This window comes from Hemiscyllium ocellatum, chromosome 11 (genome assembly GCF_020745735.1).
Source record: "Hemiscyllium ocellatum isolate sHemOce1 chromosome 11, sHemOce1.pat.X.cur, whole genome shotgun sequence".
Lineage (NCBI taxonomy): Eukaryota > Metazoa > Chordata > Chondrichthyes > Orectolobiformes > Hemiscylliidae > Hemiscyllium > Hemiscyllium ocellatum.
In genome coordinates, this window is record NC_083411.1 from 40,050,760 (window position 1) to 40,076,677 (window position 25,918).

Below are 25,918 nucleotides of genomic sequence, written 5' to 3' on the forward strand. Positions count from 1 at the left end.
GTTTCTATGAGATCTCCCATCAACTTTCTCAACTCTAATGAATACAATCTCAGGATCCTCATTCGTTCATCGTGTATTAGGCCTACCATTCCAGGAATCATCCATGTGAATCTCCACTGGAGATGCTCAGTGCCAGTAGGTCCTTCCTGAGGTCCAAAACTGGACACAGTATTCTATATGGAGCCTAACTAGAACTTTATTAAGTCTCAGTAGCATATCGCTGCTTTTATATTCCAACCATCTTGAGATACCCCACATCGAGCAACGTCACCACGTCTAACTCCGCCCCTACTTCGATCTCTGTCCCCGCCCCTGACCCCGCCCCCAGCCCCAGCTCCAGTCCCACACCAGGTCCTAGCTCCCAGCCTTGCCGGATTTTCACCATCCCTCCAGATCTCCCCCTCTCTGAGGATGAAAGATCAGTCCTCAGCAGGGGCCTCACCTTCATTCCCCTATGCCCTCGGATTAATGAGTTCAACACGCGCCGAGATATTGAACAATTCTTCCGCCGCCTTCGCCTCCGTGCCTACTTTCACAACCAAGACTCCCGCCCACCCTCTGACGACCCCTTCTCCCACCTCCAACACACCCCATCCACCTGGACACCCTGTGCTGGCCTCTTACCCGCCCTCGACCTCTTTATAGCCAACTGCCGCCGTGACATTAACCGACTCAACCTGTCCACCCCTCTCACCCACTCCAACCTCTCACCCTTAGAACGTGCAGTCCTCCACTCCCTCCGCTCCAATCCCAACCTCACCATCAAACCCGCAGACAAGGGAGGCGCGGTGGTAGTTTGGCGCACTGACCTTTATACCACTGAGGCCAAACGCCAGCTCGCGGACGCCTCCTCTTATCGCCCCCTTGACCACGACCCCACCTCCCACCACCAAACCATCATCTCCCAGACCATCCAGGACCTCATCACCTCAGGGGATCTCCCATCCACCGCCTCCAACCTCATAGTCCCACAACCCCGCACCGCCCGTTTCTACCTCCTGCCCAAAATCCACAAACCTGCCTGCCCCGGCCGACCCATTGTCTCAGCCTGCTCCTGCCCCACCGAACTCATCTCCCAATACCTCGACACGGTCCTGTCCCCTTTAGTCCAAGAACTCCCCACCTACGTTCGGGACACCACCCACGCCCTCCACCTCCTCCAGGATTTTCGCTTCCCCGGTCCCCAACGCCTTATTTTCACTATGGACATCCAGTCCCTGTACACCTCCATCCCCCATCACGAAGGACTCAAAGCCCTCCGCTTCTTCCTTTCCCGCCGCACCAACCAGTACCCTTCCACTGACCCCTCCTTCGACTGACTGAACTGGTCCTCACCCTGATAACTTCTCTTTTCAATCCTCCCACTTCCTCCAAACTAAAGGAGTTGCCATGGGCACCCGCATGGACCCCAGCTATGCCTGCCTCTTCGTAGGATATGTGGAACAGTCCATCTTCCGCAACTACACTGGCACCACCCCCCACCTTTTCCTCCGCTACATCGATGACTGTATCGGCGCTGCCTCGTGCTCCCACGAGGAAGTTGAACAGTTCATCAACTTTACCAACACCTTCCATCCCGACCTTAAATTCACCTGGACTGTCTCAGACTCCTCCCTCCCCTTCCTAGACCTTTCCATCTCTATCTCGGGCGACCGACTCAACACAGACATCTACTATAAACCGACTGACTCCCACAGCTACCTGGACTACACCTCCTCCCACCCTGCCCCCTGCAAAAACTCCATCCCATATTCCCAATTCCTTCGTCTCCGCTGCATCTGCTCCCAGGAGGACCAGTTCCAACACCGCACAGCCCAGATGGCCTCCTTCTTCAAGGACCGCAGATTCCCCCAGACGTGATCGACGATGCCCTCCACCGCATCTCCTCCACTTCCCGCTCCTCCACCCTTGAGCCCCGCTCCTCCAACCGCCACCAAGACAGAACCCCACTGGTTCTCACCTACCACCCCACCAACCTCCGCATACAACATTTCATCCGCCGTCATTTCCGCCACCTCCAAACGGACCCCACCACCATGGATATATTTCCCTCCCCTCCCCTATCAGCGTTCCGCAAGGACCACTCCCTTCGTGACTCCCTCGTCAGATCCACACCCCCCACCATCCCAACCTCCACCCCCGGCACTTTCCCCTGCGACCGCAGGAAATGTAAAACTTGCGCCCACACCTCCACACTCACTTCCCTCCAAGGCCCCAAGGGATCCTTCCATATCCGCCACAAGTTCACCTGTACCTCCACACACATCATCTATTGCATCCGCTGCACCCGATGTGGCCTCCTCTATATTGGGGAGACAGGCCGCTTACTTGCGGAACGCTTCAGAGAACACCTCTGGGCCGCCCGGACCAACCAACCCAACCACCCCGTGGCTCAACACTTTAACTCTCCCTCCCACTCCACCGAGGACATGCAGGTCCTTGGACTCCTCCACCGGCAGAACATAACAACACGACGGCTGGAGGAGGAGCGCCTCATCTTCCGCCTGGGAACCCTCCAACCACAAGGAATGAATTCAGATTTCTCCAGTTTCCTCATTTCCCCTCCCCCCAGCTTGTCTCAGTCGGTTCCCTCAACTCAGCACCGCCCTCCTAACCTGCAATCTCCTTCCTGACCTCTCTGCTCCCACCCCACTCCGGCCTATCACCCTCACCTTGACCTCCTTCCACCTATCCCACCTCCATCGCCCCTCCCCCAAGTCCCTCCTCCCTACCTTTTATCTTAGCCTGCTTGGCTACTCTCTCTCATTCCTGATGAAGGGCTTATGCTCGAAACGTCGAATTCCCTATTCCTGAGATGCTGCCTGGCCTGCTGTGCTTTGACCAGCAACACATTTTCATCTTGAGATAAATGCAACATTACATTTGCTTTCTTAACCACAGCTTCAACCTGCAAGTCAACCTTGATAGAATCCTGTACGAGCACTCCCAGTTCACTTTGTACTTTGGCTTTATGAATTTTCTCACCGTTTATAAAATCGTCCATGCCTGTGTTCTTTTCTCCAAAGTGCAAGACCTTGCATTTGCCCACATTGAATTTCATCCGCCATTTAAATAGATTGCTTACAACCCATTAATCACAAAGTACAAAGAGTAGGAAATATTGTATTTAACCTTACACCTTATAACTAACTTCCTAACAAGATTCAATATTACAAATCTTAAAGCAGCTCATTAAACCTAACTGTCTTTTGTATTTTTGAACACATAATTAGAACAGTGGGAAATACAAGGGGAATAATTGAATTGGATAAGGATAGCACATGAAATACAATAAATAATAGAATTCAAGCTTGCTCTACAGATAAAGCCAGCCTGAGAGGCCTGAAGGAATATAGCAATTAACGTTGGCATCCGAATGAACAGGATGCATAGAAGGATCCCAAGGATCGTGCTTGTTCAACACCATGAGATCATGAGAACTTACGACCGGACATAGAAATGCCCATCTTTAATTAGGTTTATTACTGGGTTGGACATATGGATTAGGAGGGAGGGGTTGTAACCACATTGCATGTGATAATTACAGAAATGTATAGAAATATTGCTTTTTTATTGTACATGTTAGAGGGTGTCCTTGATTTATTTTCTGATCTGAGCCAAAGCTTAAGCGAATAACTGAGTTTGTATGTTGAAGTCAGATTCAGGGATGCTCCCTTGATACTCTCCCTGCTTTAACCGGTTTCTGCATGAATAAACTTCCACCTGCCTGAGTGTTGCCTGCCTCCTGAGTTTTCATACCCTGTCAAGGGAAAACGCTGCTACAGGGCAAAAGAGAAACGAGGGAGAAAATATTCTTTCAGGAATCGCTAGAGTTGGGGAAGGTATCAGAGTACTGGAATATCACTAAATTGACACCCCTGTATAAAAATGGAGTAAGGCAAAAGATGGATAATTCCAGGCCGATTAGCTGAACCTCAATTGTGGGTAAGATTTTTGAGTCTATTGTAAAGGATGAGATTTCTGAATACTTGGAATATTATGGTAAAATAGGGCAAAGTCAGCATGGTTTCATCAAGGGGAGGTCACACCTGATAAATCTGCTTTTATTTTAAATTTTATTTCTTTGAGGAAATGATGAGCAGGTTAGACCAAGAGCCAATGAATGTTATCAAACTGAACTTGAAGAAGGCCTTTGACAATGTGCTGCACAGGAGGTTGTTGAGCAAGATATGAGCCCATGGTGTTAGAGGCAATGTGCTAGCATGGAATGAAGTTTGGCTGTCTGACAGAAAGCAGAGAGTGGGACAAAAGGATCTTTCTCAGTATGGCAACAGATGGCAAGTGATTTTCTGCAAGGCTCATTGCTGGGACCACAACTTTTCACGTTATACATTAATGATCTAGATGAAGAAACTGAGGGCATTCTGGGTAAGTTTGCAGACAATACAAAGATAAGTAGAGGGACAGGTAGCATTAAGGAGGTGAGGAGAAATCATAGAATCCCCAGAGTGTGAAAACAGGCCAATTGGCCCAACAAATTCACAATGACTCTCCGAAGAGCAACCCATCCAGACCCATTCCCCTACACTATTACCCTGACTATTGCATCTGACCTTGAGAGTGTGGTGCTGGAAACGCATAGCAGGTCAGGCAGCATCCGAGGGGCTGGAGAGTCGGGCATAAGTCCTTCATCAGGAATGAGGTTTGTGGGCTGGGGGCGGGGGGGAGGGAGGGGAAGTAGCTGGGAATGTCATAGGTAGATGAAGGTAGGGGGAGAAAGGTGATTGGTCAGAGAGGAGGTTGGAAAGGATAGGTGGGAAGGAAGATGGATAGGTCAAGAGGGCGGTGCCAAGTTGGAGGCTTGAGAGAATTCAGAGCGCATTCAGAGGAGATTCACAAGGATGGTCCCAGAAATGAAAAGTTTAACATATGAGGAACATTTGAGGACTCTAGGTTTAAAGCCAATGGAGTTTAGAAGGATATGGGAGAGATCTAATTGAAACTTATCGAATACTTTCATGGCCTGGACGGAGTGGATGTTGGGAAGATGTTTCCATTGATAAGAGAGACTCAGACCTGAGGGCACAGAGAACTGAGAAAAGGAGAAACTTCTTCAGTCAAAGAGTAGTGAATCTATGGAATTCACTGCCACAGTAGGCTATGGAAGACAGGTCATTAAGAATATTTAAGATAGGTTTTTGATTGTCAAGGGATCAAAGGTTACCAGGAGAATGGGGTTGAGAAACCTATCAGCCATGATTGAACAGCGGAGCAGACTCAGTAGGCTGATTGGCCTAATTTGTGGTCCTGTGTCTCTTGGTCTTAAAATAGGGCCCCATAAAGATCAACAAGACTGTCTACATGTGGAACCACAGGAGTTAGGTGAGATACTAAACAAATATTGCCCATTAGTATTTACTGTGGAGGACATGGAAACTGGAGAATTGGGGAAATAAATAGTGATGTCTTGGAAAGAGTCCATGTTACAGAAGAGGAGGTGCTGGATGTTTTAAAATTCATAAAGGACCGGATCAGGTGTATCCCAGAACAGAATGGGAATCTAGGGAAGAGATTGCCGGGCCACTTGCTGAGAGACTGTATCCCCGACAACCAAGAGTGAGGTGCTGGAAGACTGGAAGTTGGCAATTGCTGTGCCATTATTTAAGAAATGTTGTAAGGAAAAGCCATTAAACCATTTAAAGGCTAACTGACGTCAGTGGAGGGTAACTTGTTGGAGGGGATTCTGAGAGACAGGATTTACATGTTTTTGGTAAAGGAAGTACTGGAAGTATATTATAGGCCCCCAAAAAATCAGTGGGAAATAGACAAGCAAATGTGAAGACACAGAGGTGTATAAGAGTAATAATTGGGTCATTGTAGTAGGGGATTTCAATTTTCCCAACATAAATTGGGATAGTCTAGAAGGGTCAGATTTCTTGAAATATCTATGGGATTTTTTTTTTGGATCAAAGAGATGGCGCATTGCTGAATCTGGTTCTGGGGAAAAGATGCTGCATAAGTAGTCAAAGTGACAGTGGGGGAATATGTAGGTGATAATGACCACAACACAGTACGGTTCAAATTTCTTGTGGACAAGGAAAAAGATGGCCTGCAAAAGGTGGCTTTAGAGTGAAGGGAAGGTATATTTTATTCAAATAAAGTAGGATCTGGCCTCGGTAGACTGGGAACAGCTCCTTGTGTGTAAGTCCACAGCAGAGCAATGGGATAGCATTCAAAATGGAGCTGGGAAGGGTCCAGGTCCAACATGTACCCTTTATGGGGAAAAGTAGGAGCAATTAGTTGAAAGAACCTGAGATGTCCAGCACAATTCGGGATTGGATGAAGAAGGAGAGAAAGGCTTTTAGCAAATCCAAAGGGAACAATTCAGCTACGACCTTGAGGAATGCAGGAAGTGAATATAGAACATAGAATATTACAGCACACTCCTCGGTGTTGCACCAACCTGTGAAATTAATCTGATGCCCACCTAATCTACACTGTTCCAGTAATATCTATATGTATATCCAATGCCCATTTAAATGCCCTTAACGTCGGCAAATCTACTACTGTTGCAGGCAGGACGTTCCAAACCCCTACTATTCTGAGTAAAGAAATCACTCCTCATATCTGTCCTAAATCTATCAGCCCTCAATTTAAAGCGATGTCCCCTCATGTTAGCTTTCACCATCCAAAGAAAAAGGCTCTCACTGTCCACCCTATCTAACCATCTGATTATTTTATATGTCTCGATTAAGTCACCTCTCAACCTTCTTCTCTCTAACAAAAACAGCCTCAGTTTCCTCAGCCTTTCCTCATAAAACCTTCCTTCCATACCAGGAAACATCTTGGTAAATCTCCTATGAACCCTTTCCAAAGCTTCCACATCCTTCCCGTAATGCGGTGACCAGAACTGTACACAATACTCCGGATGCGGCCTACCAGTGTCTTGTAGAGTTGAAGCATGACATTGTGACACTGAAACTCGATCCCCCTACCAATAAACACCAAAATGCCATATGCCTTTTTAACAACTGTATCAACTTGGGTGATAAATTTCAGGGATTTATGTATCTGGACACCGAGGTCTCTCAATTCACCCACACTGCCAAGAATTTTACCATTAGCCCAGTACTCTACGTTCCTATTACTTCTTCTGAAGTGAACTATCTCACTTCTCAGCCCAGATCTGCATTTTATCTATGTCCCTCTGCAACCCCCAACATTCTTTGGCACTATCCACAATTGCTGATGAAGGACTTTTGCCCAAAATGTTGATTTTCCTGTTCCTCGGATGCTGCTGACCTGCTGTGCTTTTCCAGCACCACTCTAAACTTGACACTATCTACAACTCTGCCTACCTTAGTATCATCTACAAGTTTACTAACCCATCCTTCTATTCCCACCTCCAGAACATTTATAAAAATGACAAACAGCAGTGGCACCAAAACAGATCCTTGTGGTACACCACTAGTAACTGAGCTCCACGACGAACACTTCCCATTCCCACCACACTCTGTCTTCTTTCAGTTAGCCAATTTCTGATCCAAACCACTATATCACCTTCAGTCCCAAAACTCAGTATTTTGTGCAACAGCCTACTGTGGGGAACCTTATCAAATTCCTTTACTGAAGTCCAGATGCACCACATCAACTGCTTTATCTTCATCCACCTGTTTTGTCACCTTCTCGAGAAACATTTCACAAAACCGTGTTGACTATCCCTAATCAAATTATTCCTTTCCGGATGATTATAAATCTTATCTCTTCTTACCTTTTCCAACACTTTACCCAGAACCGAAATAAGGCTCACTTGTCTATAATTCAACAGGTTTAATTGGAAGCACACTAGCTTTCGGAGCGACGCTTCTTCAGATGAAGGAGTGTCGCTCTGAAAGCTAGTGTGCTTTCAATTAAACCTGTTGGACTATAACCTGGTGTTGTGTGATTTTTAACTTTGTACACCCCAGTCCAACACCGGCATCTCCAAATCATTGTCTATGATTACCAGGGCTGCCCCAATTCCCCTCCTTAAACAGGGGAACAACAGTTGCTATCCTCCAGTCTTTTGACTCTATTCCTGTTGACAATGACGACATAAAGATAAAAGCTCCCCCTTGGCTTCCCAGAGAATCCGAGGATAAATCCCATCTGGCCCTGGGGTCTTATCTATTTTCAGATCTTCCAAAATTGCTAAAACCTCCTCTTTGTCAACTGCAATCCCATCTCATCTAGTAGTTTGATCTCAGTATTCCCACTAACATTCCCTTTTTCGAATGTGAATACTGACATTAAGTATTCATTAGGTGCTTCCCTTATGTCCTCAGATTCCACGCACTACTTCCCACAAATGTCTTTGATTGGCCCTAATCTCACTCTCATCAATCTTTTATTCCTGAAAAACCTATAGAAGGCCTTAGGGTTTTCCTTGATCCTATCCACCAACAATTTCTCATGTCCCCTCTTGGCGCTTCTTAACCCTCTCTTTACATCTTTTCTAGCTAACTCTCAGGCCCCCTAGCTGAGCCTTCACACCTCATCCTCCCGGAAGTCTTCTTCTTTCTCTTGGCAAGAGCTTCAATTTTTTTTAGTAAACCATGGTTCCCTCTTTCAACAACTACCTTCTTGCCTGATAGGTACATAGTTATCAAGAATCCACAGTAGTTGTTCCTTGAATAAGATCCACATTTCAAGTCTGTCTATCCTCTGCAGTTTCCTATCCCATCCTCTGCATCCTAAATCTTGCCTAATCACATCATAATTGCCTTTTCCCCATTTATACCTTTTTCCCTGCAGTACATACCTATCCCTGTCCATTGCTATTGTAAGCATAACCGAATTATGGTCACTATCACCAAAGTGCTCACCTACCACCAAATCTAACACCTGGCGAGGTTCATTCACCTGTACCAAATCCAATATGGCATCTCTACATACTGTGGTCTGTCTACATACTGTGTCAGAAAACCCTCCTGCACACATTGAACAAAGCTGACCCATCTCAACTGCTTGAATTATGGCATTCCCAGTCAATATTGGGGAAGTTAAAGTCTCCCATAAGAACTACCCTGTTACTCTCGCTCCTATTGAGATTCATCTTTGCTATCCTTTCCCCTACATCCCTGGAACAATTCGGAGGCCTATCAAAAACTCCCTGTTTCTAATCTCAGCCTGAATTATCTCAGTGGATGAGTCATCACTTATTATCTCAGCTGTTGTAATAAAACCCTTAATTAACAATGCCACCCCCCACCCCTTTACCATCTTCCCTTTCTTACTGAAATATCTAAATCCCGGAATCTGCAATAACCATTCCTGTTCCTCCTCTAGCCATGTCTCTAATGCAAGAAGGAATTTAAGAAAGCAATTTGAAGAAAACCTTCCAAACCCACTACCACTTCCATCTTGAAGGACAAAGGCAACAGATACATGAGAATACCACCACTGCCAAGTTCCCCTCCAAGCCACTCAGCATCCAGACTTGGAAATATATCACCGTTCCTTCACTGTCACTCAGTCAAACTCCTAGAATTCACTCCTTAAAGGCATTGTGGGTCAACCCACAGCAAATGAACTGCAGCAGTTCAAGAAGGAATGACACCACCACCTTCTCACAAGCAACTATGAATGGGTAACAAATACTGGCCAGCCAGCAATACCCACATCCCACAAAATGAATAATTAAGAAAAAAACGGGCATGAGAAAGGACTTGCAAACAGGATTAGGGAAAATTTCAAGATATTTTAGAAAAACATTTCAGGTAAAAGGTTAACCAGGGAAAGAGTAGGGACCAAGGGGTCCAAGCTGCGTGTGAGGTTGCAGGACATTGGAAGAGTATTAAATAAATACCTCTCTCGACTCATCATTCTGGAAATGGGGAACATAGATACGGAATTTGGGAACAGGGATTGTGAGGGACATGCACAGTTTGACATAGGAAATGGAGAAATATAGGAAATGGAGAAATAGTGGAGGCTCTATTGGGCTTAAAAACGGACAAATTCCCAGGCCCACATGCAAATACACCTGCAGTGCAAGGTGACTCAGGAAACTGCAGGAACTCTGATACAAATTTTAAATGCCTCTCTGTCCACAGGGGTGCTGTCAGAGGACTGAAGGATGACTAATGTGGTTCCATTTTTCAAGAAGGATGGTAGAAAAGAACCAGGACTTTACAGACGACTGAATCTCATGTCAGTTTAAGGAAATTATTGAAGAAAATTCTGGAGGACAGAATTAACATCCATTTGGATAGGTTCGGATTAATTAGGAATAGTCAGCATGGCTTTGTCAGACCTAACTGATAAAAGAGCAGCGCTCTGAAAGCTAGTGCTTCCAAATAAACCTGTCGGACTATAACCCGGTGTTGTATGATTTTTAACTTTGTGCACTTGATGCTGGAATACACAGTCCCTTGTTAGACACACTGCCAGTGCTGGGTTTTGTATATATCATACATGTACACACATGCACACTCACAGTGACAGTCTGTTCTCCATTTTCAGCTCACAGTTTTACCTGGTTCCAGTTCTAACATCTCAGCCACGACGGACAGTCTATAATTGTTTGGTTTCCAGATGGAGTCATTGTGGGAATCATCATCGTCATTGCCAGTTTCATCATCAATACAGAAAACCTCACAAGCAGCCTGTGAAAATAGCAATACAATGTGAGGAACATGTGGTGAGAGTTAAATCATGAAACTGATTTAAACCAGTGAGCAATAGGAGATTAACTGGTGAGGAGAAGAGAGGTAGAAAACAGCAAGATAGGTTGAGAGATAGAGAGAGAGTGGAAGAAGACATTGAGATATAAAAATCGGGACATAGTGAGTAATTGGAAGTGAGAGATAGAGACTCTTGGAAACAGTATGGTAGAGAGATTGGGAGACAGGGAAGTGGAGAAAACGGGAGACAATGGGTTAGAGAGACTGGTACAGGATGATAGAGAACAGAGGAATATTGAAACAGGGGAGAGATATGGAAAAATAGGAAGATAGAGAGACTGGGAGAAAGAGGGATAGGTAGACTGGGAGATAGGGAGATATAGAAACAAGAACAGAAATTGCTGGGAAAACTCAGCAGGTCTGGCAAGATCCATGGAGAGAAATCAGAGTTAACATTCCAGATCCAGTGACCCTTCTTCAGTACTGATATAGCAACTGGGAGATAAAGAGATAGAGACTGTGAGAATGGTGGCACAGGGAACACTAAAATAGGCAGTTTCATGGAGCATGAGGAAGATTATCAGAAATGGCAGCAAGACCTTGATCAACTGGGGTAGTGAGCCAAGAAATGGCAAATGGAGTTGAATATAAGTAAGTGTATTATCTTGCATTTTGGGAAGTCAAATCAAGGTTCAAGGTTTGTACGAAGATTTGTAGCTCGGGTGCTCGTTGTTGTGGTTGTGTTCGCCGAGCTGGAAGTTTTTGTTGCAAACGTTTCGTCCCCTGGCTAGGCGACATCATCAGTGCTCTGGAGCCTCCTGCGAAGCGCTTCTTTGATGTTTCTTCCGGTATTTATAGTGGTCTGTCCTTGTCGCTTCCGGGTGTCAGTTTCAGCTGTCCGCTGTAGTGGTTGGTATATTAGGTCCAGGTCGATGTGTTTGTTGATGGAGTTTGTGGATGAATGCCATGCCTCTAGGAATTCCCTGGCTGTTCTCTGTCTGGCTTGCTCTATGATAGTAGTGTTTTCCCAGTCGAATTCATGTTGCTCGTTGTCTGCGTGTGTGGCTACTAGGGATAGCTGGTCGTGTCGTTTCGTGGCTAGTTGATGTTCATGTATGCGGATTGTTAGCTGTCTTCCTGTTTGTCCTATATAGTGTTTTGCGCAGTCCTTGCATGGTATTTTGTAAACTACATTAGTTTTGCTCATGTTGGGTATCGGGTCTTTTGTTCTAGTGAGTTGTTGTCTGAGCGTGGCTGTTGGTTTGTGTGCCGTTATGAGTCCTAAGGGTCGCAGTAGTCTGACTGTCAGTTCTGAAACGCTCCTGATGTATGGTAGTGTGGCTAGTCCTTTTGGTTGTGGCATGTCCTCGTTCCGTGGTCTGTCTCTTAGGCATCTGTTGATAAAGTTGCGCGGGTATCTGTTTTTGGCGAATACCTTGTATAGGTGTTCCTCTTCCTCTTTTTGCAGTTCTGATGTACTGCAGTGTGTTGTGGCTCTTTTGAATAGTGTCCTGATGCAGCTTCGTTTGTGTGTGTTGGGGTGGTTACTTTCATAGTTTAGGACTTGGTCTGTGTGTGTTGTTTTCCTGTGTACCTTTGTGGTGAATTCTCCGTTTGGTGTTCTCTGTACTATCACGTCTAGGAATGGGAGTTGGCTATCCTTTTCTTCTTCTCTCGTGAATCGGATTCCTGTGAGTGTGGCGTTGATGATCCAGTGTGTTTTTTCTATTTCCGTGTTTTTGATGATTACGAACGTGTCATCGACACATCTGACCCAGAGTTTGGGTTGAATTTGTGGTAGGGCTGTTTGTTCTAACCTTTGCATAACTGCCTCTGCTATGAGTCCCGAGATTGGTGATCCCATGGGTGTTCCGTTGATTTGTTCGTATATCTGATTGTTGAATGTAAAGTGTGTAGTGAGACCCAATATACCAACCACTACAGCGGACAGCTGAAACTGACACCCAGAAGCGGCAAGGACAGATCACTATAAATACCGGAAGAAACATCAAAGAAGTGCTTCGCAGGAGGCTCCAGACCACTGATGATGTCGCCTAGCCAGGGGATGAAACGTTTGCAACAAAAACTTCCAGCTCGGCGAACAGAACCACATCAAATCAAGGTGGAAGTTTCGTGGTTAGGGGTAGGGCTTTAAGGAATGTAGTGGAACAGAGGGACCTTGGAGTTCAGGTGCATGGTTCCCTGAAAATGAAGTGACAAGTTGACAGGGCAGTGAAGAAGGCTTTTGGCACATTGGCCTTTATCAATTAGGGCATTGAGTACAGAAGTTGGGAGGTTATGATGCAGTTGTACAGGACGTTGGTGAGGCTGCACATGGAATATTGTGATCAGTTTTAGTCTCCTTGCTATAGAAAGGATGCTATTAAACTGGAAAAGTGCAGAAGAAATCTACAAGAATGTTGCTAGGGCTCAATGATCTAAGTTATAGGGAGAGAGTGGACAAGCCATGACTTCTTTCTGTGGACCATAGGAAACTTATCAGGGGTCTTATTGAAGTACATAAGATCTTGAGAGGCATAGGTAGGGTGAATGCACACAGTCTTTTTTCCAGGGTTGGGGAATTGAAGACTAGTGTGCTTCAGGGAAGATTAAAAGGGAACCCAATGGGCAACTTTTTTTTACACAGAAGGTGGCATGCATATGGAATGAGCTGCTAGTGGAAGAGGTTGAGGCAGGTACATTAAAAATATTTAAAAGGCATTTGTACAAGTACTATGGATAGGAGAGGATTAAAGGGTATGGGTCAAATGCAGGGAAATGGGATTAGCGTGGATGGACAATTTGGTTGACATGGACCAGTTTGGACCGAAGGGCCTGTCTCTATACAATAAGACACAATGACTCTATATAATGAGGTGTAATTAGAGACAAAGACAACGCAAGGGGGTGGGGGGTGGGGCGTGAAGAGTTACAGGGAGACAAACATGGAAACTTTGAGGAAGACCAATATTCTTGAAGAAATTATATTTATTCGGTATCTTACTGTGAGTAGGAGGGAGGCAAGGATCAGCTGAATTTCAATGTTTCAAAGAAATTTGAAGATTGCTAGAATTAGGGTTCCGTGATTGAAGACGAGAGGCAAAAACTGTGCAGAGAGAAGGAACAAGGCAGAAACAAAGGTGGAGAGAGACAGAGAGAGAGAGAGAGAGAGAGAGAGAGAAACTGAAAACTAAGGTCTTAAACGAAGTGCTCATGAGGTCATTGATGCACTGGATTTGATTTTGTTTTTTTCCAAAACTACTTGGTGTTGGGTATGGTCCCATTAAATTGGAAAATAACAAAAGTAAATCCTTTAATCAAAAAGGGAGGGAGATGGAAAGGAACAAACTACAGGCCAGTTAACTGAGTATGTGACATGATAATGGTAGAAGTTATTATTAACAAAGTTATAACAAGATTCAAAGCAGTTAGGCACAGTCAATATATTTTGTGAAATAAAAATCATGTTGAATTACGTTCTTTGAGGATAAAGGGGAACTAGTAAATAGATTTTCAGAAGGCATTTGTTAAGATGCTACATGCTGAAAAAGATTCATTGAATAGATAATATGCTGAATAGAAGATTGGCTGGCTAACAGGAAGAAGAGTGTAGATATAAATGAGTCTTTTTTCAGGTTAGCAAAGATGGATGAGTGGTAGTCCACGTGGGATTAGTGCTGAGCTCTCTAATAGTTATAATATGTATAAATAACTTGGAAGAAGCGGTTCCACTGGAGTTTAGAAGAATAAGAGGTGACTTGATTGAAACAGGGTGGATGTGAAGAAGATACAATTGTAATAAAATTGCATTGTATTGTGCCCATCCATACTCAAAACGGTTTTAAAAATTAGTAAGGCATACAGAATAAATGACAATGAGTGTGATATATCAAAGGACACTGTCACAATCTATTGTACATCTGTCCTTAGCAAGAGGTCTCAACATATATATACACTTAAAGGTATGGTATATAAAAGACAAATACCTTCATTTTAAGTTTTGTAGATGTGATAACATGATTCTGTCAACAATAAAATGTAGTAAAGATAAGAGAAAAGTTGTGGAGAAGGTCACAGAAAAGGACCAGGTTTGGACAACTACGGGGGACATGTTAACACAATGGTGAGCACTGCTCACAGTGCCAGAGACTAAAGTTTGATTCCAGCCTTGGGTGACTGTGTAGAGTTTGTACTGTGTAGTCGCATGGGTTTCCATTGGGTGCTCTGGGGAGTCCTACAGTTCCAAAATGTGCAGGTTATGTGGATTTGCCACGCTAAATTATCCATAGTGTCTCAGGATATGCAGGCTAGGTTGATTAGCTATGGTAATTTGTGGGGTTACGGAATTAGGATGGGGGCTGAGTTGGCATGGGAAGCTCTTCAGAAGGTTGTTGTAGACTTGATGGGTTGAATGGCTTCTGCATTGTATGGATTTCATTAACTAAAAGCATTATGTAGGAGCTGTTGTACACCAAGTTAATCAACATTGAACATATCTGCAGCAAGTATTTACAGCTTGAGCAGCTTTGGATCTGACTTGAGGGGATTTAAAATATGGTCTCTGATAACGGACAGCAAGGTGTGACTGAAGGTGAAACAGGTATGGTTACACAAGGACAGTTCTCAAGAAGCTTTTGTCCTTGCAATTGTCCAAGAAATACACAGTTTTTACATACTGTACAGATGAGAATGGAGACCGAAGAGACGAGAAACAAACTGACCATGACATTTTGACAGAAGGACCCATTCAGAAGGAGGGAGGAAATAAGAATTTAGGTATAATTTAAGGGCAAGATACTGTACTCTGCAGCCACAAGTCCTTAAGGCTATATTCTTGATTAGAGTGGTGCTGGTAAAGCACCACTCTAATCCAGAATCTGGTTTCCAGCATCTGCAGTCCTTGTTTTTACCTGAAGGCTATGTTGCCTAACTGGTTCCAGGGTTAAGAACATCTCCTCGGTGCTGGAGAAGAAATTGGTGATACTAATGATATTAATGAGACTGGAAAGGAGGTTCTGCTGAAGAAGAGTTGGGAGCTAAATTGTAAAGAAGAATCTACAAGGTAATAACCTGTAAGCTGAGCTACAGGCAAACTGGAATCGGTAAATAAGGTCAAGGAGTTAAGTGTGTGGCTTAAAGATTGGTGTGGGAGTAATGGCCATTGATACCATTCTGGAGTATTTGGAGATGCCGGTGTTAGACTGGGGTGTACAAAGTTTAAAATCACACAACACCAGGTTATAGTCCAACAGGTTTAATTGGCAGCTAGCTTTCTGAGCGCTGCTCCTTCATCAGCACACCAAAAGCTAGTGCTTCCAATTAAACCTATTGGATTATAACCTGGTGTGTGATTTTTAATGCTGGAGTATAGATAGCTGATCTCATTAGATTGGCTTCACTTGAACTGCACTGGGCCCAGTATCCTAGTGAACTGAATAACTAGGGCTGTACAGATGACTGAATTAATGGTGCTGTGTGGGATTGAATATGCACATAATAATTATGAAGACAGCAACAGAAAGCCCTTGTAACAATGGGGCATGTGAAATGAACCACAGTCCATAAAACTTTGAGAACAACCAAACTGTCAATTATCATTTATGTTGGTGTTTGGGCTGTAGAATGTTAAGAATTCATTGCTGATGGTTAGAGGATATAGTCCATATCAGTTAGTTTTTGGTAGGAATCTAAATGTTCCATCAGTAAGAAGTGATCAGCCTCTAATTTGGAAAGGGGTTGCAATTAGTTTTGCTTCGTTGAAACATTTGAAGGCACAGCATGCAGATAGAAAAATAAATCATTAAAGCCAAAGTCTCAGAAAGAATTTGTTGAGCCTTTAAATATAAGGTAAGGCCATGTGGACACCAGTTTTAATCTGGCAAATATTGTTTAGTGTAAGACATAGGCTTTAGAGAATAGAGAGACCTGGGGGCTATTGGCAAAGATCAAACAATAATAATTTTACGTCATGGGAAGCAGACTGTTTCCAGATTTAGATTCTGAAGGAGTTTTACAAAATAATAGAGAAGCTAGGTGCGTCTCATAAGCAAATGTTGCACAGCTAGAAGGATCAAACTAGTTGATAGTTTATCTAGTAATGGATAGATAAATTCTGATGCTCAATATGAATCCATTGATTCCAAAGGACATATACTAAAAGGAGGCATAAAGTCAAATATATATATGAAAGGAGCTGGTCAATGGAGAGGTGCAACTTTTATAAGCTGAAGGGATGGGGAAGCTTTAGTAGCCATAAACAAACCAGCAGACAACTTAATAAAAATACTAAATAACAAGAACTACAAAGCTGGAGAGAATGTGGAAAATGCACAAGTGATAACCAGCTCTATCACATAGGTGGATGTGCATGAAAGCTTTTATCTCATCAGGTTCTTTTGAAAACCTCAAATGGACATTCCTTCACCACACTCGCAGATAGTTTATTCCAGACCCTAAACATTTGCTTTGTGTTTCTCCTTGTCCCTCCATTTATTCTTTCCGAAATTCCTTTACATCTGTGCCCACAGGTTCTTGAACTCCCGCTAATAGGAACAGTTTATCTCTATCTACTCCGTCCAGACCCCACATGATTTTCAATATCTTGATCAAATCTGTCTCAACCTTTGCTTCTCCACTGAAAACAGTCCCAGCTTTTTTAATCAATTGACATAACAGAAGTTCTTCATAAGCGAATGGTTTTCATGAATCTTTTTCGCACCCTCTCTGAAGCCTTTGTGTCCTTCTGTGGTATTGTGGGGAACATTTAGCATTGCATGATGGGAAGAAAATTGGCCAACTCTTGATCACTTAGTTATAAAGGACTGTGGCAAAAGGTTAGAGACAGTAAACATGACACAGGCTGAAAGCATACAAAATCTCTAGCCTTGTAACGTCTCCTTTTATATTTCGAAATGCCTAAACAAAACGTCCGGACTCAGAAACAAAGTTATAGAATTACATGAATGCTTTGGAAAACCAATAAGGAAAAGTTCAGTGCTATGGATCATTAACATTCCAAGATAATCTGTCACTTCTCAGCATATTCTAAAGTATTTAAATGTTATCCTTTCCTTTGTAAAGCATGAAAAATCACTTACCTGCCCTCTCTCCATAATCCTTAATTCCTTTACTGTTCAAAACATTATCCAGCTTAGCTTTAAAAACATTTACTGAGGAAGTCTTAACCATTTCATTTGGCAGGGAACTCCACAGATTCACAACCCTCTGGGCGAAGAAGTTCCTTCTAATTCAGTCCGAAATCTGGTCCCCCCAATTTTGAGGCTATGCCCTCTTATCCTAGTTTGACCCGCTGGTGCAAATATCTTCTCTACTTCTTTCTTTTGTTCCCTATCTATTCTCTTCATCATTTTATATGTTTCTATAAGATTCCCACCCCCTCACTCCCAATCTTCTAAATTACAATGAATATAATCCTCATAAGCCAACCCCGTCAACTTGGGAATCAAACTAGTCAACCTCCTCTGCACCCCTCTTCGTGCAAGTACAAACTTTCCCAAGTAAGAAGACCAAAACTGCAAGCAGGACCCTATAAAGCTGTAACATAACTTCTCTGCTTTTAACCTCAGTCCTTTTAGTATTGAAGAACAAAATTCGATTTGCCTTCTTAATTATCTATTACGCTTGCAGGGCCAACCTTTTGTGAATTATGCACAAGGACACTCCTAGATCCCTCTGTGTAGCAGCATGCTGCAATTTCTTACTATTCAAATTGTAATCCTTTTTACTGTTATTCCTACCAAAATGGATGAGTTCACATTTAATAACATTGTACTCCATCTGTCGGACCCTTGTACACTCACTCAAACTATGTCCCTTTACAAAGTTTTACCGCCCTCTGTACACTTTTGGTATAAAAGGTACAATTTCAACATTTAAAAGGCATCTGGACGGGCACATGAATAGGACCATAATTATTCACAACTTGGAGCTGGAGACCATGTGTAGTGTGTCAAGGTTTGCAGATGACACTAAGTTGAGTGTAGAGCAAAGTGTACAGAGATCTATAAAACTTTGTAGCCTCCTGGCAAACTCACTATTTGGTCCTGATATAGCAAATATCATTGACAATTTTAGGTTCATGACAGTAGATGGTCCAAACCCTAGAATTAAACATTGAGTCTTAGAATTGTACATCACAGAAACAGACCCTTTGGTCCATGCTGAATAGATATCCTAAATTAATCTAGTCCCATATGCCAGCATTTAGCCTGTATCCCTCTAAACGTTTCCTATTCATATACCCATCCAGAAGTCTTTTAAATATTGGTGTTGGGCAGATTATGGAAAATTGTCAGTGCAACAAGGTGGTGGTGATGGAAGATTTAGATTTTCCCAACAGTGACTGGGATTCACTTAGAGGTTTAGATGGAGCAAAATTTATAAGGAGCATCCAGGAGAGTTTTATACAGCAGTATGTAAATAGTCCAACTCAGCAAGGGGCCATACTGGACCTGGAGTTGGGGAATGAGCCCAGCTAGGTGGTTGAAGTTTCAATAGGGGATTACTTTAGAAATAGTGATCACAATTTTGTAAGTTTTAGAATACTCATGGGCAAAGATGAGAATAGTCCTAAAAGAAGAGTGCTAAATTGGTGGAACTATAGCAAAATTCGGCAAGAGCTGGGGAATGTTTGAGGGATAGAAATGGCAAGATAAGGGAATCATAGATGATATGTGAAAGTGTGAGACTAGCTAAGAGGAAAAAGGAAGCATACATAAGGAAAACAGACAAAGCTTTGAAAGAATGTCAGGAAAGTAGAACCAATCTGAAAAGAAGAATTAATAGGATGAAAAGGGGTCATAAAATTTTTTTCAGCAAACAGGATTAAGGAAAATCCCAAAGCCCTTTATTTGTATATAAGGAGCAAGAGGGCAATGAGAGAAAGGGTTGGCCCACTCAAGGTCAAAGACAGAAAGTCATATGTGGAGTCAGAGAAAATGGGTGAGATTCTTAATGAATATTTTGCATCAGTATTCACTGAGGAGAGGAACATGACAGATGTTGAGATTAGTGATAGATGTTTGATTACTCTCAGTCAAGTTGGCATAAGGGGAGAAGGTAGGTATTCTAAAAGACATTAAGGTGGACAAGTCCCTCGTCCTGTTAGGATCTATTCCAGGTTACTGAGCGAAGCGAGAGAGATATCTTTGCAACATCTTTGAACAGGTGAGGTTCCCAGAGGACTAGAGAATTGCTAATGTTGTCCCGTGTTTAAGAAGGGTAGCAAGGATAATCCAAGTAATTATAGACTGGCGAGCCTAATGTCAATGGTACAGAAGTTGCTGGAGAAGATACTGAGGGATAGGATGTATTCCCATTTGGAAGGAAATAGGCCTACCAGCGATAAGCAACATGGTTTTGAGCAGGGAATAGAATTTTTTCAGAAAGTGACAAATTTGATTGGTGAGGGAATGGCTGAAGATGGCATATACATGGACTTCAGTAGGCATTTGATAAGGTTCTCCATGATAGACTGATGGTGAAAGTGAAGTTGCATGGGGTCCAGGGTGTACTAGCTAGATGGATAGAGAACTGGCTGAGCAACATGAGACAGGGAGTAGACGTGTAAGGGAGTTTCTCAAAATGGAGAACTGTGACCAGTGGTGTTCCACAGGGATCCGTGCTGGGACTACTGTTGCTTGTGATATACATAAATGGTCTGAAGGAAGGTGTAGGTGGACTGATTACCAAGTCAGCAGATGACACTAAGATTGATTTGGAGATGCCGGTGTTGGACTGGGGTGTACAAAGTTAAAAATCACAAGAAGGAGCGTCACTCCGAAAGCTTCCAATTAAACCTGTTGGAGTATAACCTGGTTTTGTGTGATTTTTAACTTTGGACACTAAGATTGGCGGAGTAGCAGATAGTAAAGGACACTGTCAAAGAATGCAGCAGAATATAGATAGATCGGAAAGTTGGTTGGAGAAATGGAAGATGGAGTTCAATTCAGGCAAATGTGGGGTAATGTAATTTGGAAGATCCAATTCAAGAATGAACTATGTAGTAAATGGAAAAGCCCTGGGAAAAATTGATGTACAGAGAGATCTGGGTGTTCAGGTCCATTGTCCCCTGAAGATGGCAATGTAAGTCAACAGAGTGGTCAAGAAAGCATTCAGCATGCATTCCTTCATCAGACGGGGTATTGAGTATAAGAGTTGGCAGGTCATGATACAGCTGTATCGGACATGGTTTGGCCACATTTGAAATATTGCATAAAGTTCAGGTTGCCACATTACCAGAAGAATGTTGACGCTTTGGAGAGAGTACAAAGGAGGTTCACCAGGTGTTGCCTGGTACAGAGGGCACTAGCTATGAAGAGAGTTTGAGTAGGTTAGGATTATTTTCATTAGAAATATGGAGGTTGAGGGGGGACTTGATTGAGGTCTACAAAATCATGAAAAGGGATAGACAGGGTGGATAGCAAGAAGCTTTTTCCCCAAAGTGGGGGACTCAATTACGAGGAGTCATGAGTTCATGATGAGAGGGGAAAGGTTTAAGGGAGATATGCATGGAAAGGTCTTTTTGTGGATGCCTGGAACATGTTGCCAGCGGAGGTGGTAGAGGCGGGCACAATAGCATCATTTAAGATGCATCTAGACAGATACATGAATAGACAGGAAGCAGAGGGATACAGATCATTAGAAAATAGGCAACAGGTATAGACAGAGGATCTGGTTTGCCATAGGCTCGGTGGGCCGAAGGGCCTGTTCCTGTGCCGTAATTTTATTTGTTCTTTGTTCTAATCAATCTCATCTTCCAGGATCTTTCCTTCCGGTAGACTTGTCAATGAAATTCAACCTCCCCACAACTCCCCACCCTGATCCTAATCCCACCAAACTGCTGATCATCAATTTCTGTTCGTGTCCTCTGTATTAACTTTTTTTTATTCATTTGAGGGATGTGGGCATTACTGACATTTATTGCCCATCCCTAGTTGCCCTTGAGAGGGTGGTGGTGAGCTGCCTTTTGAACTGCTGCAGTCCATCTGGAAGATGGAGTTGTTTGGAAGATAATTCTATGATTTTGTACGAACAACAGTGAAGATTGGTGATAACTTTCCAAGTCAGGATGGTCATGGTGCTCCCACGTACCTGCTGCCCCTCTAGCTGGAAATAGTCACGGGTTCGCAAGGTGTTATCTGAGGATCTTTCATGCATTTGGTGAAGTGGAAACTGCTGTTACTGAATGTTAATGGTGGAGTGAGCGGGTACTTGTGGATATGGCGCCAATCAAGCAGGCCACTTTGTCCTGGATGATGTCAAGCTTCTTGAGTGTTGTTGAAGCTGTGCTCATCCAGGCAACTGGAGAATTCCCTATCACATTACTGACTTGTGCTTTGTGGACAAGATAATGGACAAGCTTTGGGGAATTAGGTGATGTGTTTCTTACAGTCATATTCCAAGACTCTAACCTGCTAGGGAATCCAATTGAGTTTCTGGTCAATGGTAACTCTAAGGATGTGGATAATCCCAAGAATAAGTACATACAATAAACAGCTGTCTCCTTTTAAGTGTCGACCCTCTCTCCTTTAGGTAAAAAATGAGGTCTGCAGATGCTGGAGATCACAGCTGAGAATGTGTTGCTGGTTAAAGCACAGCAGGTTAGGCAGCATCCAAGGAATAGGAAATTCGACGTTTCGGGCATAAGCCCTTCATCAGGAATTCCTGATGAAGGGCTTATGCCCGAAACGTCGAATTTCCTATTCCTTGGATGCTGCCTAACCTGCTGTGCTTTAACCAGCAACACATTCTCAGCTATCCACCTTTTCATTCTGACAATTACTGACCCATTTCCGAACACTCTGTCCTCTCCAATGTGAAGACATGGTAATTGTCCAAATACCTTCCCACTTTTCCAAAAATTCCATGTTAGTTCTTCCCCAAACCATTCTGACAATGGTGGGAAGTTGTTTCCCCTCTCCATGGCACTTGCCAGTCTGCTACATTTCAGCCAATGGATAGTGAAATATCAGGGAACCATGTTTCAAGATAGGTAGAAAAGAAATGTGACCAACAGACAGGATAGATTGCCCGAGAGATGGGAATGAGAGAGGCTGTCAGTTCATTCTATAAAACCTTAAAAACATTCTTGGACCAGAGCCGGAATAGATCGTCCTGTCCACACAGCTCATCTCCTTCCGCCATGGTCAAGATTCTTTGGGCTCCCAGCTCCTCCAGTTTGGTGTCGATGGCACGCGCAAAAGCACAGAAATGTGGGTACACTCGTGAACCCAGGCCAAAAACTGCAAACCTACAGGAATAAAACAAATCAGATTATAACTCTCTGTCCTGGCTGTCGCTGTATCTGCAGCTTAAGCATCGAGAGAGAGAAGGGCAGAGGAGAGGGGTTGAAGGAATAGGAAAGCAAAAGGGAGGAGAGGATGAGGAGCAGGAGAAGATGAGGGAGGAGGGGAGGATCAACCTCAGGGCTTTGTGACCTTTGGGTTAAAACACCAGCAGTCATGTCTCTCTGATGAGAGAGCAGCAGTGGGGATTGCAAAATATTCAACACCATTTGTGACTTCTCAGATACTGATGCAATCTATATCCAAAATTAGCAGATCTGGTCAACATTCTCCAGGGCAAAAAGGGATCGGTGATAATTGTCAACTTAGAAAAATGCGCACACTCCACGAATGAATAAAATAAACTTCCAGGCTTGCTTGATAAATGGCAAGTAATATAAAGTCATGCTGGCCATTCCTTTACTGTAGCTGAGTAAAAATCATGGAACCCCCTGTCCAGTATTGTGGTGGATGTTCCTATACCACTGCAGCAATTCAAAAAGGCAGTTCACCACATCTCTTTTAATGGCAACCAGGCAATAAATGCTCACCTGGTCAGTGATATACATGTCCCATAAATAAATATGTTTTTTAAAAATCATACAAAGATGGATGAATTGAGAGCAGAAATAGAAATCAATGGTTTTAATAGGGTATCCTTTACAGAATCATGGCTGCAATGTAACTGTGATGATACTGTCACATTACAAAGGTTATTTTGTCCTTGGGTTTTTTGAAGAGAAATTGTAAAGGCAGAGGTGTTGAAGAATCTAGTTTAACCATGGCTAGTTGTGGCTAGTCCTCCCAGTTTAGGTTTTTTTTCTAGTTTGTTTTTAGCTGTACCAGTCACAAGATGTAAGAGTCCAGGAGAGTTGCAAGTTTCAGTGAAAAATTTCTCTGACTTTCTCTGAAATCTCCCTCTGGATGTTGTTCCCTCCTGCCTATAAGAATTTGTGTTTGAATTTATTTTTTTTTGCCAAGGGGTGTGTTTATGGGATGTTACTGTATTCGAACAGTTAATTAGTACTAGATACTGTATCAGGTCAGTTAAGTTTTTAATAAAGTTATTCCAAATTTCACTTTCTTTTGTTCATGTTTTAACTGTTTTCTTTAAATGAATTGTGTGTTGCTTCAAGATGAGTGGTTTGGCCAGTTGTATCACACCTGGAACACCCACTTCAAATCTGCCTATAAAATAAGGAAAAGTTAGGGTCTAGGCTACCTGCTTAGAACATTTTGAGGGGATCTGGCCTGGTACATAACAGTAACCAAGGTTGGACACGAGATAGTCAAGGACGGTTGACATTTTGGAAGGATGAAGGTAACCATGGAGGTAGAATAGCTCTGCTAATAAAGGATGAGATCAGCACAGTGCTGAGAAATCATCTTTGTTCAGAAGGTCAAGATGTAGAATCAGTTTTGTGGAGATCAGATGTAGCAATGAAAGCAGTGACTGATTGGGAGTACTGTGTAGGTCTCCTCACAGCGTGACAGAACATAATTTTAAAAATTACGAAAAAAGAACAAAGAAAATTACAGCACAGGAACAGCCAGCCAAGGCTGGGCCAATCCAAACCTCTAGCTAAACCTATTGCTTATCTTCTAAGGGTCTGTATCCATTTGCTCCCTGCCCATTCATGTATCTGTCTAGATACATCTTAAATGACGCTATCGTGCCCGCCTCTACCATCTCCGCTGACAACGCATTCCAGGCATGCACCACCGTTTGCATAAAGAATTTTCCATGTGCATCTTCCCGAAACTTTTCCCCTCTCACTTTGAACTCACGACCCCAAGGAGTTGAGTCCTCCACTCAAAAGCTTCTTGCTATCCACCCTGTCTATACCTCTCATGATTTTGTAGATCACAGTCAGATACCCCCTCAACCTCTCTCTTTCTAATGAAAATAATCCAAATCTACTCAAACTGTCTTCATAGCTAGCATCCTCCATACCAGGAAACATCCTGGTGAACCCTCTCCAAAACATCAACATTCTTTTGGTAATGTGGCAAACAGAATTGTACAATGTATAACAAATGTGGCCTAACAAACTGTAACACGACCTGTCAACTCTTGTACTCAATTCGCCTTCTGATGAAAGAATGCTTGCCGTATGCCTTTTTAACAACTCTATTGACTTGTGTTGCCACCTTCAGGGGACAATGGACCTGAACACCCAGATCTCTCTGTAAATCAATTTCCCCCAGAACTTTTCCATTTACTGCAGAGTTTGCTCTTGAATTGGATCTTTCACAATGCGTCACCTCACATTTGCCAAGATTGAACTCCATCTGCCATTTCTACACCCAACTCCCCAATCTATCTATATTCTGCTGCATTCTCTGACAGTCCCTTCACTATCTACTACTCCACCAATCTTAGTGTCATCTGCTAACTTGCTAATCAGACCATCTATACTTTCCTCAAGATCATTTATGTATATCACAAACAACATTGGTCCTAGCACGGACCCCTGTGGAAAGCCAGTGATCACAGTTCTCCATTTTGAGAAACTCCTTTCCACAACAAATCTCTGTCTCCTGTTGCCCAGCTGGTTCTTTATCCATTCAGTTAGTACATCCAGGACCCCATGCAACCACCACCTTACCATGGGAAACCTTAACAAATGCCTTACTGAAGTTCATGAATGTGACATCTACAGCCCTTCCCTCATCAATCAACTTTGTCACTTCCTCAAAGAATTCTATTAAGTTGATAAGACATGACCTTCCCTGCGCAAAACCATGATGCCTATCACTGTAAGCCCATTTTCTTCCAAATGGGAAAAGATCCTATCCCTCAGTATCTTCTCCAGCAGCCTCCCTACCACTGTCATCAGGCTTACTGGTCTATAATTACCTGGATTATTTCTGCTACCCTTCTTAAGCAAAGGGGCCACATTAGCAATTCTCCAATGCTCCAGGACTTCACCCATGTTCAACGATGCTGTACAGATATCTGTTAAGGCCCCAGCTATTTCCTCTCTC

At 43.2% G+C, this 25,918-nt stretch overlaps 1 protein-coding gene across 2 annotated transcripts in view; it reads right to left on the reverse strand.

Moving 5' to 3' along the window:
- The window catches only part of LOC132820423 (nitric oxide synthase 1-like), a 108,663-nt gene that overhangs the window by 20,571 nt on the left and 62,174 nt on the right, over nucleotides 1-25,918 (reverse strand). For both annotated transcript variants that reach the window (XM_060832542.1, XM_060832543.1), the window contains exons 16-17: nucleotides 22,722-22,896; nucleotides 10,478-10,607 (exon numbers count right to left, since the gene is read on the reverse strand). In XM_060832542.1, the coding sequence (XP_060688525.1) occupies nucleotides 10,478-10,607; nucleotides 22,722-22,896 (305 nt within the window). The remainder of the gene's footprint in view (nucleotides 1-10,477; nucleotides 10,608-22,721; nucleotides 22,897-25,918) is intronic.